Source organism: Pangasianodon hypophthalmus, chromosome 20, assembly GCF_027358585.1.
Source record: "Pangasianodon hypophthalmus isolate fPanHyp1 chromosome 20, fPanHyp1.pri, whole genome shotgun sequence".
In the NCBI taxonomy this organism is placed as follows: domain Eukaryota; kingdom Metazoa; phylum Chordata; class Actinopteri; order Siluriformes; family Pangasiidae; genus Pangasianodon; species Pangasianodon hypophthalmus.
In genome coordinates this window covers 21,838,783-21,851,282 of record NC_069729.1, presented here as the reverse complement: position 1 = coordinate 21,851,282, position 12,500 = coordinate 21,838,783, and the positions used below count along the sequence as shown (strand labels likewise).

Sequence of the window (12,500 nt, the reverse complement as noted above, 5' to 3'; positions counted from 1 at the left end):
GAGAAGAGTAAGAGAGGAAATCAAATTTATCTCCTGTCATGTGCAGCACATTCCTGAATCCATTTTATAACCCCATATAGTTACATTTAATGTCAGTGAAACGAATTAGTTCCTGCTGTCGCTTACGTTATAGCAGCTATAAACACTCGTTCCCTCACCAGCCTCTTTATTCTCTCTCTCCAAGTTAATAAGACAAAAAAACGCAGCTTGTTCCGCATGTTAGTGAGAAACCGCAAAGCAGCGTAAACTCCTCTGTCCTGAAGATGTTGGAAAACTTACAGTTACAGCTTTACCTCTGACTGTTACGAAGCGCTGACACTGGAGACTCCTTCCATAACTGTTACATAAACGTCTCCTTACTTCACCACATCGACACATTTTTAATCTGTTTATTATCAGTGGAGCGTCTGCTGTACACATCCCTGTGAAAGAGCTGTTACTATAGAAACGATAATGTATTAGAACGAGTGCATTAATATAAACCTGTTATAGAAAACTAATCAACACCTTCTGACCAATCAGAGCGCAGAACTGTGGTGTAACGTAGACCAATATTCTGGTGCTAAATTAATAAAAGTTGTATTCAGTCGTATTCACTCACCCATCACACACTTCTCTTATAATGGAGGAGAGCGGCTTTTTCTGCAAAACACACACACACAAACCCACACACACACACACACACACACACACACACACACACACAGAGTGATAACGATTACAGAATAAATAAGTAATAATTAGTAATGAGAGGATGAGGAGATTATGGAGTTTGAGGATTTCAGACCTGGTCGATCTCGATGAGCTGTGCGTTTGCTCCGGGCCACTCGACGGCCACTTTCACGATGTCTGACGGCGGCGGCATCCTACACACACACACACACACACACACACACACACACCGAAATAATCACCACACACTCCAGTTACTCTGTCGAATGAACAGTATGAGGTTTAATGTAATATAAGTCTAATGTAAAGACAAAGAATTTTACAATATTAAAGTTTACAAAGTTTTACACACTGCTGTATTTTACAGATTACAGAGTAAACATGTAGATCGGCTCCTGAGCTGTTTCCTGTCGTTGCATCATAGCTGATTTTCCTCTGTGTGTGTGTGTGTGTGTGTGTGTGTGTGTGTGTGCTGAATCTGCCGATGGCATACACATTTTATACACTATATAAACTTAACATGATGATGCAAGACATAAAGAGGAACAGAATTACTGCAGATGTGAAGACTTTAATGAAATATTCAGTGTGTTTGCTTGGAGGTGTGTCTCAGAGCGCACTGCTGTTATAATCTTCTCTTAATCTCATTTCTACTGAAACAGGAATAAACCACAGACGGCAAGAACACTTTCATGTTTACACTTCAGTAAACTCATAAAACACCAGGCGAAAATATGGAGACACTTTTGTGCACCACAGTGTCTCCAGCAGAAGCTGAAGTGTCTCCAGCAGAAGCTGAAGGTACACTAAAGGTACTGAACACACTAAAGGTACTGAACACACTAATGGTACTGAACACACTAAAGGTACTGAACATGTTTAGGGTACCACAGCAGTGACAGGGGAAGCTGAAGTGTCTCCAGCAGAAGCTAAAGTGTCTTCAGCAGAAGCTAAAGTGTCTCCAGCAGAAGCTGAAGTGTCTTCAGCAGAAGCTAAAGTGTCTCCAGCAGAAGCTAAAGTGTCTCCAGCAGAAGCTGAAGTGTCTCCAGCTGAAGCTAAAGTGTCTTCAGCAGAAGCTAAAGTGTCTCCAGCAGAAGCTGAAGTGTCTCCAGCTGAAGCTGAAGTGTCTCCAGCTGAAGCTGAAGTGTCTCCAGCAGAAGCTAAAGTGTCTTCAGCAGAAGCTAAAGTGTCTCCAGCAGAAGCTGAAGTGTCTTCAGCAGAAGCTAAAGTGTCTCCAGCAGAAGCTGAAGTGTCTCCAGCAGAAGCTGAAGTGTCTCCAGCAGAAGCTGAAGTGTCTCCAGCAGAAGCTAAAGTGTCTCCAGCAGAAGCTGAAGTGTCTCCAGCAGAAGCTGAAGTGTCTCCCACTGGATTTATTTCTGTGCTATAAAACTGCTTACAGTTATAACGGTAATATTGTTAGTGTCTTTCCCACTGAGTTTTACGTCTCAGAAATAAAGGAACTAAAGTGTACTTTTCTTTGTTGCTGCTGTGGCACCATCAGGATATAATACACATAATATATATATATTACACATTAATATAGAGTACTACTGATAAACAATACAACAGAATAATCAGAGCACTGAGGAACCTCTAAAGCTTTACAGCACCTTCTCAGGTAACAGACACACACTATAGGTACTGAACACACTAATGGTACTGAACACACTAAAGGTACTGAACACACTAATGGTACTGAACACACTAAAGGTACTGAACACACTAAAGGTACTGAACACACTAATGGTACTGAACACACTAATGGTACTGAACACACTAATGGTACTGAACACACTAAAGGTACTGAACACACTAATGGTACTGAACACACTAAAGGTACTGAACACACTAAAGGTACTGAACACACTAATGGTACTGAACACACTAAAGGTACTGAACACACTATAGGTACTGAACACACTAAAGGTACTGAACACACTAAAGGTACTGAACACACTAAAGGTACTGAACATGTTTAGGGTACCACAGCAGTGACAGGGGAAGTTCCTTTATTTCAGGGCATGAACAGACACTTTTCCAGGTGAACGATACACACTGAAGGAACTAAAGCCAGACTCTTTAAGGCTGCGCCCTCAGGACAGGTACACGCGGTTCACTACCTGTTCCTGAGTGTGTGTGCTGTCAGGAATCTCAAAATCCCAAATCTGTAAAAACTACAGAATGTGAAAGAGTGTGACGAAGAAAAACGAACCACATCACATCCATCCCCCACACTGACATCACTGAGGTCACTTCCTGTGTGTTTGACCCCATTCTCCAAAAAGTTTCCATCAAAAGGACAGAGCTATAAAATTTATTAATTTTTAATCTAAACACTGAACACAATGTAAATACAAATATAAAATGTAAACGTATAGACAGTGTGTGTGTGTGTGTGTGTGTGTGTGTGTGCTCTCGATGACTCATGCATTAGAGAGACTAATGCAGTCTGTGCAGGATTTTATAGCTCCGTGTGTGTGTGTGATGTGTGTGTGTGTACAGTATGTGATGTGTGTGTGTGTGTGTGATGTGTGTGTGTGTACAGTATGTGATGTGTGTGTGTGTGTGATGTGTGTGTGTGTGTGTGATGTGTGTGATGTGTGTGTGTGTGTGTGTGTACAGTATGTGATGTGTGTGTGTGTACAGTATGTGATGTGTGTGTGTGATGTGTGTGTGTGTGATGTGTGTGTGTGTGTGTACAGTATGTGATGTGTGTGTGTGATGTGTGTGTGTGTTTGTGTGATGTGTGTGTGTGTGTGTGTGATGTGTGTGATGTGTGTGTGATGTGTGTGTGTGTGATGTGTGTGTGTGTGTGTGTGTGTGTACAGTATGTGATGTGTGTGTGTGTGTGATGTGTGATGTGTGTGTGTGTGTGTGATGTGTGTGTGTGTGTGTGTGATGTGTGTACAGTATGTGATGTGTGTGTGTGATGTGTGTGTGTGTGTGATGTGTGTACAGTATGTGATGTGTGTGTGTGTGTGATGTGTGTGTGTGTGTATGTGTGTACAGTATGTGATGTGTGTGTGTGTGATGTGTGTGTGTGATGTGTGTGTGTGTGTGTGATGTGTGTACAGTATGTGATGTGTGTGATGTGTGTGTGTGTGATGTGTGTGTGTGATGTGTGTGTGTGTGTGTGATGTGTGTACAGTATGTGATGTGTGTGATGTGTGTGTGTGTGTGTGATGTGTGTACAGTATGTGATGTGTGTGATGTGTGTGTGTGTGTTATGTGTGTGTGATGTGTGTGTGTGATGTGTGTGTGTGTTATGTGTGTGTGTGTGTGTGTGTGTTATTTGTAGAAACTGCATTAACTCGTTCAGACGGAAACCTGATGCTGCGCGTGTGGAAGAAATGATGGAGGGATAAACGAAGGGGAAAAACGGAAGGATATAAAACAGAGAACGGATGGAGAGATGGAGTGATGGAGAGATGGAGTGATGGAGAGATGGAGTGATGGAGTGATGGAGAGATGGAGTGATGGAGTGATGGAGAGATGGAGTGATGGAGTGATGGACAGATGGAGAGATGAAGTGATGGAGTGATGGAGAGATGGAGAGATGGAGTGATGGAGTGATGGAGAGATGGAGTGATGGAGAGATGGAGTGATGGAGTGATGGAGAGATGGAGTGATGGAGTGATGGAGAGATGGAGTGATGGAGAGATGGAGAGATGGAGTGATGGAGAGATGGAGTGATGGAGTGATGGAGAGATGAAGTGATGGAGTGATGGACAGATGGAGAGATGAAGTGATGGAGTGATGGAGAGATGGAGAGATGGAGTGATGGAGAGATGGAGTGATGGAGTGATGGAGAGATGGAGAGATGGAGTGATGGAGTGATGGAGAGATGGAGAGATGGAGTGATGGAGAGATGGAGTGATGGAGAGATGGGGTGATGGAGTGATGGAGAGATGGAGTGATGGAGAGATGGGGTGATGGAGAGATGAAGTGATGGAGTGATGGAGAGATGGAGAGATGGAGTGATGGAGTGATGGAGAGATGGGGTGATGGAGTGATGGAGAGATGAAGTGATGGAGTGATGGAGAGATGGAGAGATGGAGAGATGGAGTGATGGAGTGATGGAGAGATGGAGTGATGGAGAGATGGAGTGATGGAGAGATGGGGTGATGGAGTGATGGAGAGATGGAGAGATGGAGTGATGGAGTGATGGAGAGATGGAGTGATGGAGAGATGGAGAGATGGAGTGATGGAGTGATGGAGAGATGGAGTGATGGAGTGATGGAGAGATGGAGTGATGGAGTGATGGAGAGATGGGGTGATGGAGTGATGGAGAGATGGAGAGATGGAGTGATGGAGTGATGGAGAGATGGAGAGATGAAGTGATGGAGAGATGGAGTGATGGAGAGATGGAGTGATGGAGAGATGGAGTGATGGAGTGATGGAGAGATGGAGTGATGGAGAGATGGAGAGATGGAGTGATGGAGTGATGGAGTGATGGAGAGATGGGGTGATGGAGTGATGGAGAGATGGAGAGATGGAGTGATGGAGTGATGGAGAGATGGAGTGATGGAGAGATGGAGTGATGGAGTGATGGAGAGATGGAGTGATGGAGAGATGGAGAGATGAAGTGATGGAGAGATGGAGTGATGGAGAGATGAAGTGATGGAGTGATGTTAGAGGTGTAGATTCAGCTTCACCAGCAGCTGTCCTTCACACATCCACATATCACCAACAATCACTAAATAATCATTACATCAGTGTTGAATGTGCAGTAAAGGCGCTCCTCTGCAGCTGTAACACACACACACACACACACACACACACACACACACTGAAACACACATTTTTTTCTCGCGGTTCCGCTCCGTGTGTCACAGTAAAGACACACACACACACACACACACACATACACACACACACACACGCACACACACACAGATGTGATGATGTGGTGTAATAACGCGTTATGAAGCTGATAGAGTACCTGTGTGAGTGAATCAGTGCGCTGTAACGCCGTGACTTCTCCTCTGATTCTCCTCCATACTCAACACATCCTCCTGCAGAGCCCAGGGTTGCCACATCCCCCACTGATCCCCCACTGATCCCCCCGATCCCCCACCAGTCATTACACAGCTGCACTATGTGTCCATGTAGTACACAGTAATAGAAGGGAATGATTTATAATTGCACTATCCGTGTCAGCCAGATGAGGATGTTCCCTTTGAGTCTGGTTCCTCTCCAGGTTTCTTCCTCATATCGTCTCAGTGAGCTTTTCCTCACCACCGTCACCTCTGGCTCACTCATTAGGGATAAATTCATACATTTATAATTTATATCCTGAATGTATTTATTTCTGTAAAGCTGCTCTGTGTCCACTGTGTAAAAACACTATACACATAACATTTAATTGAATTGAAAAAGTCACTGGATTTGTTGCTCAGCTCTATTTCATTTCTAAACAAACTAACAACAAATTCACCAAACTCTGATCATATATCTGTGTATGATATGTGATATATAATGTATGATGATGCAGTAACACTCCTGACTGTCTTCTGTAAATCTTATTTAAATAACGCAAAAATAAACCAGCAAAATAAACCAGCAAAATAAACCAGTGTTTATCAGGAAAATGGAATTAAAATGTGAAGGGTAAAGTGTACAAACCTGGCAACCCTGTGGTCAGTAGGCGGGTTTTAACAGCTGCTTGTTTTCTTATTGGCTGCTCCAAATGTCAATCACTCTGAGAGGAGGCGGAATTAAAGCAGCCGCTGATACAGAGAGCAACAATTTATTATTATTATTATTATTATTATTATTATTATTATTATTGTTATTAATGTTTGTTATGGCACATTAAAGATGTATAACACTAACATATCGTATATTAAAATAAATAAACGGTATATTTTAATATTAATAAACATTATTAACTAATAACATAAATCTATAAGAAAAAAGTTTTTTTTTAAATAAATGAAATTAATTTGTAATTTAAACCTGATATTTTATAGTTTTCAATCAGAAATATTAAATATTAACCATACGGCTGTGTCCCAAATGGCATCATTAAAGAGTCTCAGTGTGTGTGTGTGTGTGTGTGTGTGAGAGAGTGTGTGTGTGTTTGTGTGTGTGTGAGAGAGTGTGTGTGAGAGAGTGTGTGTGTGTGTGTGTGTGTGTGAGAGAGAGAGAGTGTGTGTGTGTGAGAGAGAGAGAGAGAGTGTGTGTGAGAGAGAGTGTGTGTGTGTGTGTGAGAAAGAACATTAAAATATTTGATATTTGATAAAATACTGAATCCAGTCTTTATTCTTTAATCTGATTTCATTTTCAACACTTTTATAAACATGAGGATTTTTTCAGACAGAAACGAAATGATAAATAAGAATGAATAAACACCACATTAACGCTAACGCTCAACTGAACAACAAAAATATTGATCTGTTTCTGCAACTTTACACGTGTAAAACATTAGAATAAGAGGAAAAGCTCGATATCTTACAGCAAACACACAGTTTCTGTTTTTATACGTGCAGGAATTTAAAATCATTAACATTAATTACACTTTAATTTCAATTAATTATCCGCAAACACACAAACAACAACCTGCATAACAATATTCATACAACATGATTTAAATAGGAGCATTCAAATACACACACCTCGAACACCTGCACGTGTGTGTGTGTGTGTGTGTGTGTGTGAGAGAGAGAGATGATACTCAGGTGTACATCAGCATGAGGCAGTGTGTGTGTGTGTGTGTGTGTGTGTGTGTGTGTGTGTGAGAGAGAGAGAGATGATACTCAGGTGTACATCAGCATGAGGCAGTGTGTGTGTGTGTGTGTGTGTGTGGTAAAGAAACATGGAGTGTGAGAAACTGACAGCTGTCTGTCTTCTTCATGATACTGATTATAGGCCACATTTGTGTCGTTGCTATGGTAACACTAGTGCTAGCTAGCAACCTGACGCGCGCCATTTATCACTCGCTAACTAGCGCTAGTTATGTTAGCTCACTTTTTGCTAAAAGAGCTAACGCTACTCAATTTATTTATTACTATGAGACAAATAAAAGTCGTGAATTCTAGCATTTGGGACGGAGCCAAAATGGCCGACCTCCTGGTAAAACCACTCATCGTGACTTGAACGTTACAGTTTGGGACAGAACCAAAATGGCGGCCGTTGTAGTAAAGTGCTGACTCATGGTGAGCTGCTGCGTTTGTGCAGAAGTGTGTGTTGATGTTTGAGCACAATGTGGAGATGAGGTGAAGTGTGACATCACAGAACAGGACTAATGAGACGTTTTTATCGTTGTTTTTTCTCCAGTTCACATTTACGCGTTTGTTAAATCGGCCGTTCTACCAGTTAGCGTTGTCCCACGCCTCCTCGTCGGCTTTAGGGCTCTTCTTGTTCTTGTTGTCTCCGCCGTTCTCCCAGTGGTTCTCCCAGTTCTCCCAGCTGTCCCCGGTGCTGTGCTTGTTGTCGGAGCCCCAGTTCTCCCAGCTGTCCGAGCTCTTCTTCCCGCCCGAGTTCTCCACGTGGGTCCAGCTCTCGCTGCTCGGGGACTTCTTGGTCTTGCTGTCAGCGTTAGCGCCGAACGAATCCCAGAAACCGCGATCGACGCCGTCGCTGTTCTGATATCCGGCAGAGTCGCTGTGATAAACATCGCCCCCTGCAGGCCTGGAGGATCCACTCACACGTTAATCACCACTTTACGCTGAACAATTCCAGTGTTAGCATTTCCTTTCTCTACTTACTTTATTAAAAAATCTAATTCTTTATATTTATTCATTTTTATTGATCACATTAATTAAACATTTATTACTACAAATGTTTTCTATGTTTAAACATTTAGTACTATAAATTTATTTCTTTTTTAATTACTATAGAATAATTACAATTTAGTAAAATTCTAAATTGCACCGAAAGACAAATAATTTTATATTTTAGCAACGTTTTATTAAAAATATTGAGTAAAAAGGTTTTAATCTTTTTAAAATGTAGATTAATTTAATGAATAGTGAATTAGTGAATAATAATTATTATTAGTATTATAATTATTATTATTATATGATAAAAATAAATGAATTGGGAATTATTAATTTATAAATAAAGCGATTGATAAGAATTAATTTTAGAAATTTTACAGAACATCTTAAACTCTTCATTATAAAGTTATTTAAAGAACTTTAACAAAAAATTTCATTTCTTTATGAGGAATAATATAAATAATATAAATAATATAAATAATATCTCAGACGTCATGATGTCAGTGTTTTTTCTGCACATGTTTACGCTCAGTGTGAACATCATACAAACTTTACTGAATAAATGATAATTAAATTTAAATAAAATAATAAATTACCCCTCAGCAGCTTCGGCTGGTTTTCCACCGAAGAATGAGCTCATGTCCTTCCAACCTTTCACTCCAGCGTCCTGAACCTGAACCACACACACGCACGCACACGCACACACACGCACACACACGCACACACACGCACACACACGCACACGCACACACACGCACACGCACACACACGCACACACACACACACACAGTTAATAACTCACCAGTAAAACTATAAACATCTGATCTGAACTCCACTGAAACACTGAACAGGATTTTAAGGCTCTTTCACTCACCGTCAGAATCAAACATCCGCAGCACAAAGAAATAAAAACACAAACATTATCATTTAAATATTCAGTAAAAATCAGCCACGGCTTCTTCCTCTGAGGCGCCTGGGATTTAATCCAGATTTCGGTTTGTTATTAATGAAGCGCTGCACTAACGAGCTCTCGTCTACTTCCCCTAACGCTCTCAGGCGCAACCGCAGGAAAAAGTGGCTAATCAGACAGCATGCTAACTAGCCTGCATGCTATTCCGCTAGCGTACTGGTCTGATTAAATGCAGCATTGCATTGTGGGTAAACTGTGGTCCCACGGTCTGCAGTGATGACGACTTAAAGGACTTTAATTAAGGTAATAAAATTCGCCTAGGGCACTCGATCAAGGGGAAGTGAACGAGTGCGTGGTGCAGGATCGATCTCTGTGTATCCCATAATGCTCTGCTCAGAGGAAGTGGGCGTGGCTCTCTGTGTCTCGTACCTTGGAGGCAAAGTCACTGAAGCTGACGGAGACTTCATCAAACAACTTTCCATCTTTAACCTAAACGAGTCACACACACACACACGTCATTCACTCAGCTCCGCCTCACCACATTTACATATGCAAATCAGCTTTAATCATAATTCATCATAAATGTGTCTGAATATTTAACTGTGAAATTATCCACAGCGCTGTCAATCACCAAAACACCACGAGACCTGATCTGAAATTTATTTAAATGTTTATATGCAAATGAGCACTAACTGAGGATCTGAATAATTTATGATTTGAATGACTGATTTATGACTTTATTTATTATATACTGATTCCTGAATCACTGAATTAATCACTGAGTTAACTGTTAAATGAATCACTGAATCAATATATAAATGAATCACTGAATCAGTCATTAAATGAATCACTGGATTATTTGTTAAATGAATCACTGGATTATTTGTTAAATGAATCACTGAATCATTTGTTAAATGAATCACTGAATGAATCATTAAATGAATCACTGAATCAGTTAGAGTTGGTCTGCAGCCCACCACTGAATGAATCGTTCTGTGAGGATGAGGTCATTAATTACCTTCTCCTGAGTGGGTTTGATAACAGTTTGGTTTAAAGTTTGGCCTAATTCAGCCGCCTAGCGAGAGGGAAGAACACGTGTGAATATTCCGACATGAGAAATGTTTCAGTCTCTCTCACACACACACACACACACACACACACACACACACACACACACACACAGCAGAAGCGCAGTGGAGTGTGTTCGTGAGCTGCAGATGGAGGTTAAACCGACATAGTTGAAACACGACTGAGCCAAATTTCCCACAATCCCCTGTGTGAGTCAGCTGTTAACTTTATACAGAGTACAGATGGTTTCCAGTGTACACTCCACCAAGGGGAAGTGAACAAGGGTGCATTTAAAAACAGCAATGAAACACAGCCATTAGGAGTCAAATCACTAAAGCTGAAAACAAACAGATGATGTAATGATACAGCGCAAAAATCCTCACTAATTACATCAATTAATTCATTAACTAATTAAATAATTAATAAAATTTTCAGATTTTCTTGAACATTCGTTTCTTAAATAAATGTTTATCCATCTGCTTAGGACGCATTTGATTGGCCAAGCAAAGCAAACAAAACAAACAAAAAAACAAATAAACAAACAAACAGAGACAGTGTGATTACGACATTACGCTCACGCTCATGGACACACAGTGAAGCAGCCAAACAACACGACACTAACATCCAACCATCAATAACTAATGATATAAACAAATAAATAAATAAATCAATAAATAAACTAATAAATAAATAAAGCCGAGGTGAGGAGCGGCGTTCATGCAGCAGCGGCAGTTTACCGGCTCAGGCGGCGGCTTATAGCCTCTTAACTTTAATCCACAGAGAGCAGCAGGAAGTGATGTAACGCAACAGGAATTAACTTTAATTAATTACATTAATTACACTCTCACTCACACACACACACACACACACACACACACACACACACACACACACACACGCTGATAATAAACTCATTAAACATCACAGTTAATCACTGAGGTGTTAATCACACTGTAATCACACAGCTCAGAAAAGGACCCTAAGAAGGTAGCGACTCATGCAGCCTACCTAGGGGCCCTCCGCTGAGTGTCCTTCAGTGGGACGTCATTATTAACACTTAACATTTTATAATCATAACACTGTGTGCTGAATATCGTGATATAATTATCAGCAAAACCTAGAAACTCTATGACACGATAAATACAGGATTACAGAAATTACACCTGTGACAGGTGACGGACTTTATTACATCATTCTCACTGAATTACACACACTGTAAGAATACGATCGATAAATATAAATAACTTAAAGAGACAGTGTGTGTGTGTGTGTGTGTGTGTGTTAGCGTGATACACACCTTCAGAGACGCCTGACTGGCCAGTTTCGCCGTCTGTTACGGGAGAGAAGGAAAAAAAACACTTTTTAATTCAGTTTCCTCCAAAAGTTTCAAAAGCTCCAAATATAATGATCTGATTTATTTACACGCCTTACAACATAAAACTCTACACATTTTTAACTGTTTAAATTCCATCCAACTGTTAAAGGGATAACTTTATAAAAATGTATAAATGTTTCATCATCAGTGTGTTTCAGGAGATCAGAAGAATAAAACTGTTTTAATTAAGACTGAGTTTTACATTAATGTAGTAAAATATCAGCCATAATCCACAGTAACTGCTGTAGCGTAGTCAGTGTGAGTACACACACTCACGTACACACACTCACGTACACACACTCACGCACACACACTCACGCACACACACTCACGCACACACACTCACGCACGAGTGCTGCTGAACATTTATTTGTCTGTCTTCAAAAAAGATTCCCTTCCACCTGAGCATCGTTCTCGAAAACATCTCCGTCCACAAGACAACACAGACACGATTTGAGAACGCGCACGTGATCACGTCAGAAAGCGTCACACACCTTGAGATTAACGTTATGAGCTGCGTATCAAGTAACAGAGAAAGAGAAAAGCGGAGAAACGCCAACACGGATAAAAGCTGTAAAAGTTAAATCTCTGAATGAGGCTGCAGATGTGTGGAGCGACGACGAGGTGGAACTTCTGCCTGATGTTCTCCTGGAACGCAGCGTGTTCTCCTGAGTCTGATCCTGAGGCTGGGTTCAGGAGCAGCACAGCGCACTTCACACTCTCATAAACCCATACATTCATATACTAACACTGC

At 41.0% G+C, this 12,500-nt stretch overlaps 2 protein-coding genes across 7 annotated transcripts in view; both read right to left on the bottom strand.

Moving 5' to 3' along the window:
• Window positions 1–5,723, bottom strand: part of elmo2 (engulfment and cell motility 2) — a 24,261-nt gene extending 18,538 nt beyond the window's left edge. For both annotated transcript variants that reach the window (XM_053227336.1, XM_053227337.1), the window contains exons 1-3: window positions 5,615–5,723; window positions 788–866; window positions 602–642 (exon numbers count right to left, since the gene is read on the bottom strand). In XM_053227336.1, coding sequence (XP_053083311.1) covers window positions 602–642; window positions 788–865 — 119 coding nt within the window. In that variant the 5' untranslated portion in view covers window position 866; window positions 5,615–5,723. The remainder of the gene's footprint in view (window positions 1–601; window positions 643–787; window positions 867–5,614) is intronic.
• Window positions 5,724–6,908: 1,185 nt separating this feature from the next.
• Window positions 6,909–12,500, bottom strand: part of arfgap1 (ADP-ribosylation factor GTPase activating protein 1) — a 16,467-nt gene continuing 10,875 nt past the window's right edge. For 2 of the 5 annotated variants that reach the window (XM_053226946.1, XM_053226945.1), the window contains exons 9-13: window positions 11,669–11,701; window positions 10,322–10,378; window positions 9,733–9,792; window positions 8,990–9,066; window positions 6,909–8,304 (exon numbers count right to left, since the gene is read on the bottom strand). In XM_053226946.1, coding sequence (XP_053082921.1) covers window positions 7,983–8,304; window positions 8,990–9,066; window positions 9,733–9,792; window positions 10,322–10,378; window positions 11,669–11,701 — 549 coding nt within the window. In that variant the 3' untranslated portion in view covers window positions 6,909–7,982. Of the gene's footprint in view, window positions 8,305–8,989; window positions 9,067–9,732; window positions 9,793–10,321; window positions 10,379–11,108; window positions 11,139–11,668; window positions 11,702–12,500 lie in introns of all 5 variants that reach the window. The other 3 variants (XM_053226948.1, XM_053226947.1, XM_053226949.1) reach the window with 3 other exon arrangements.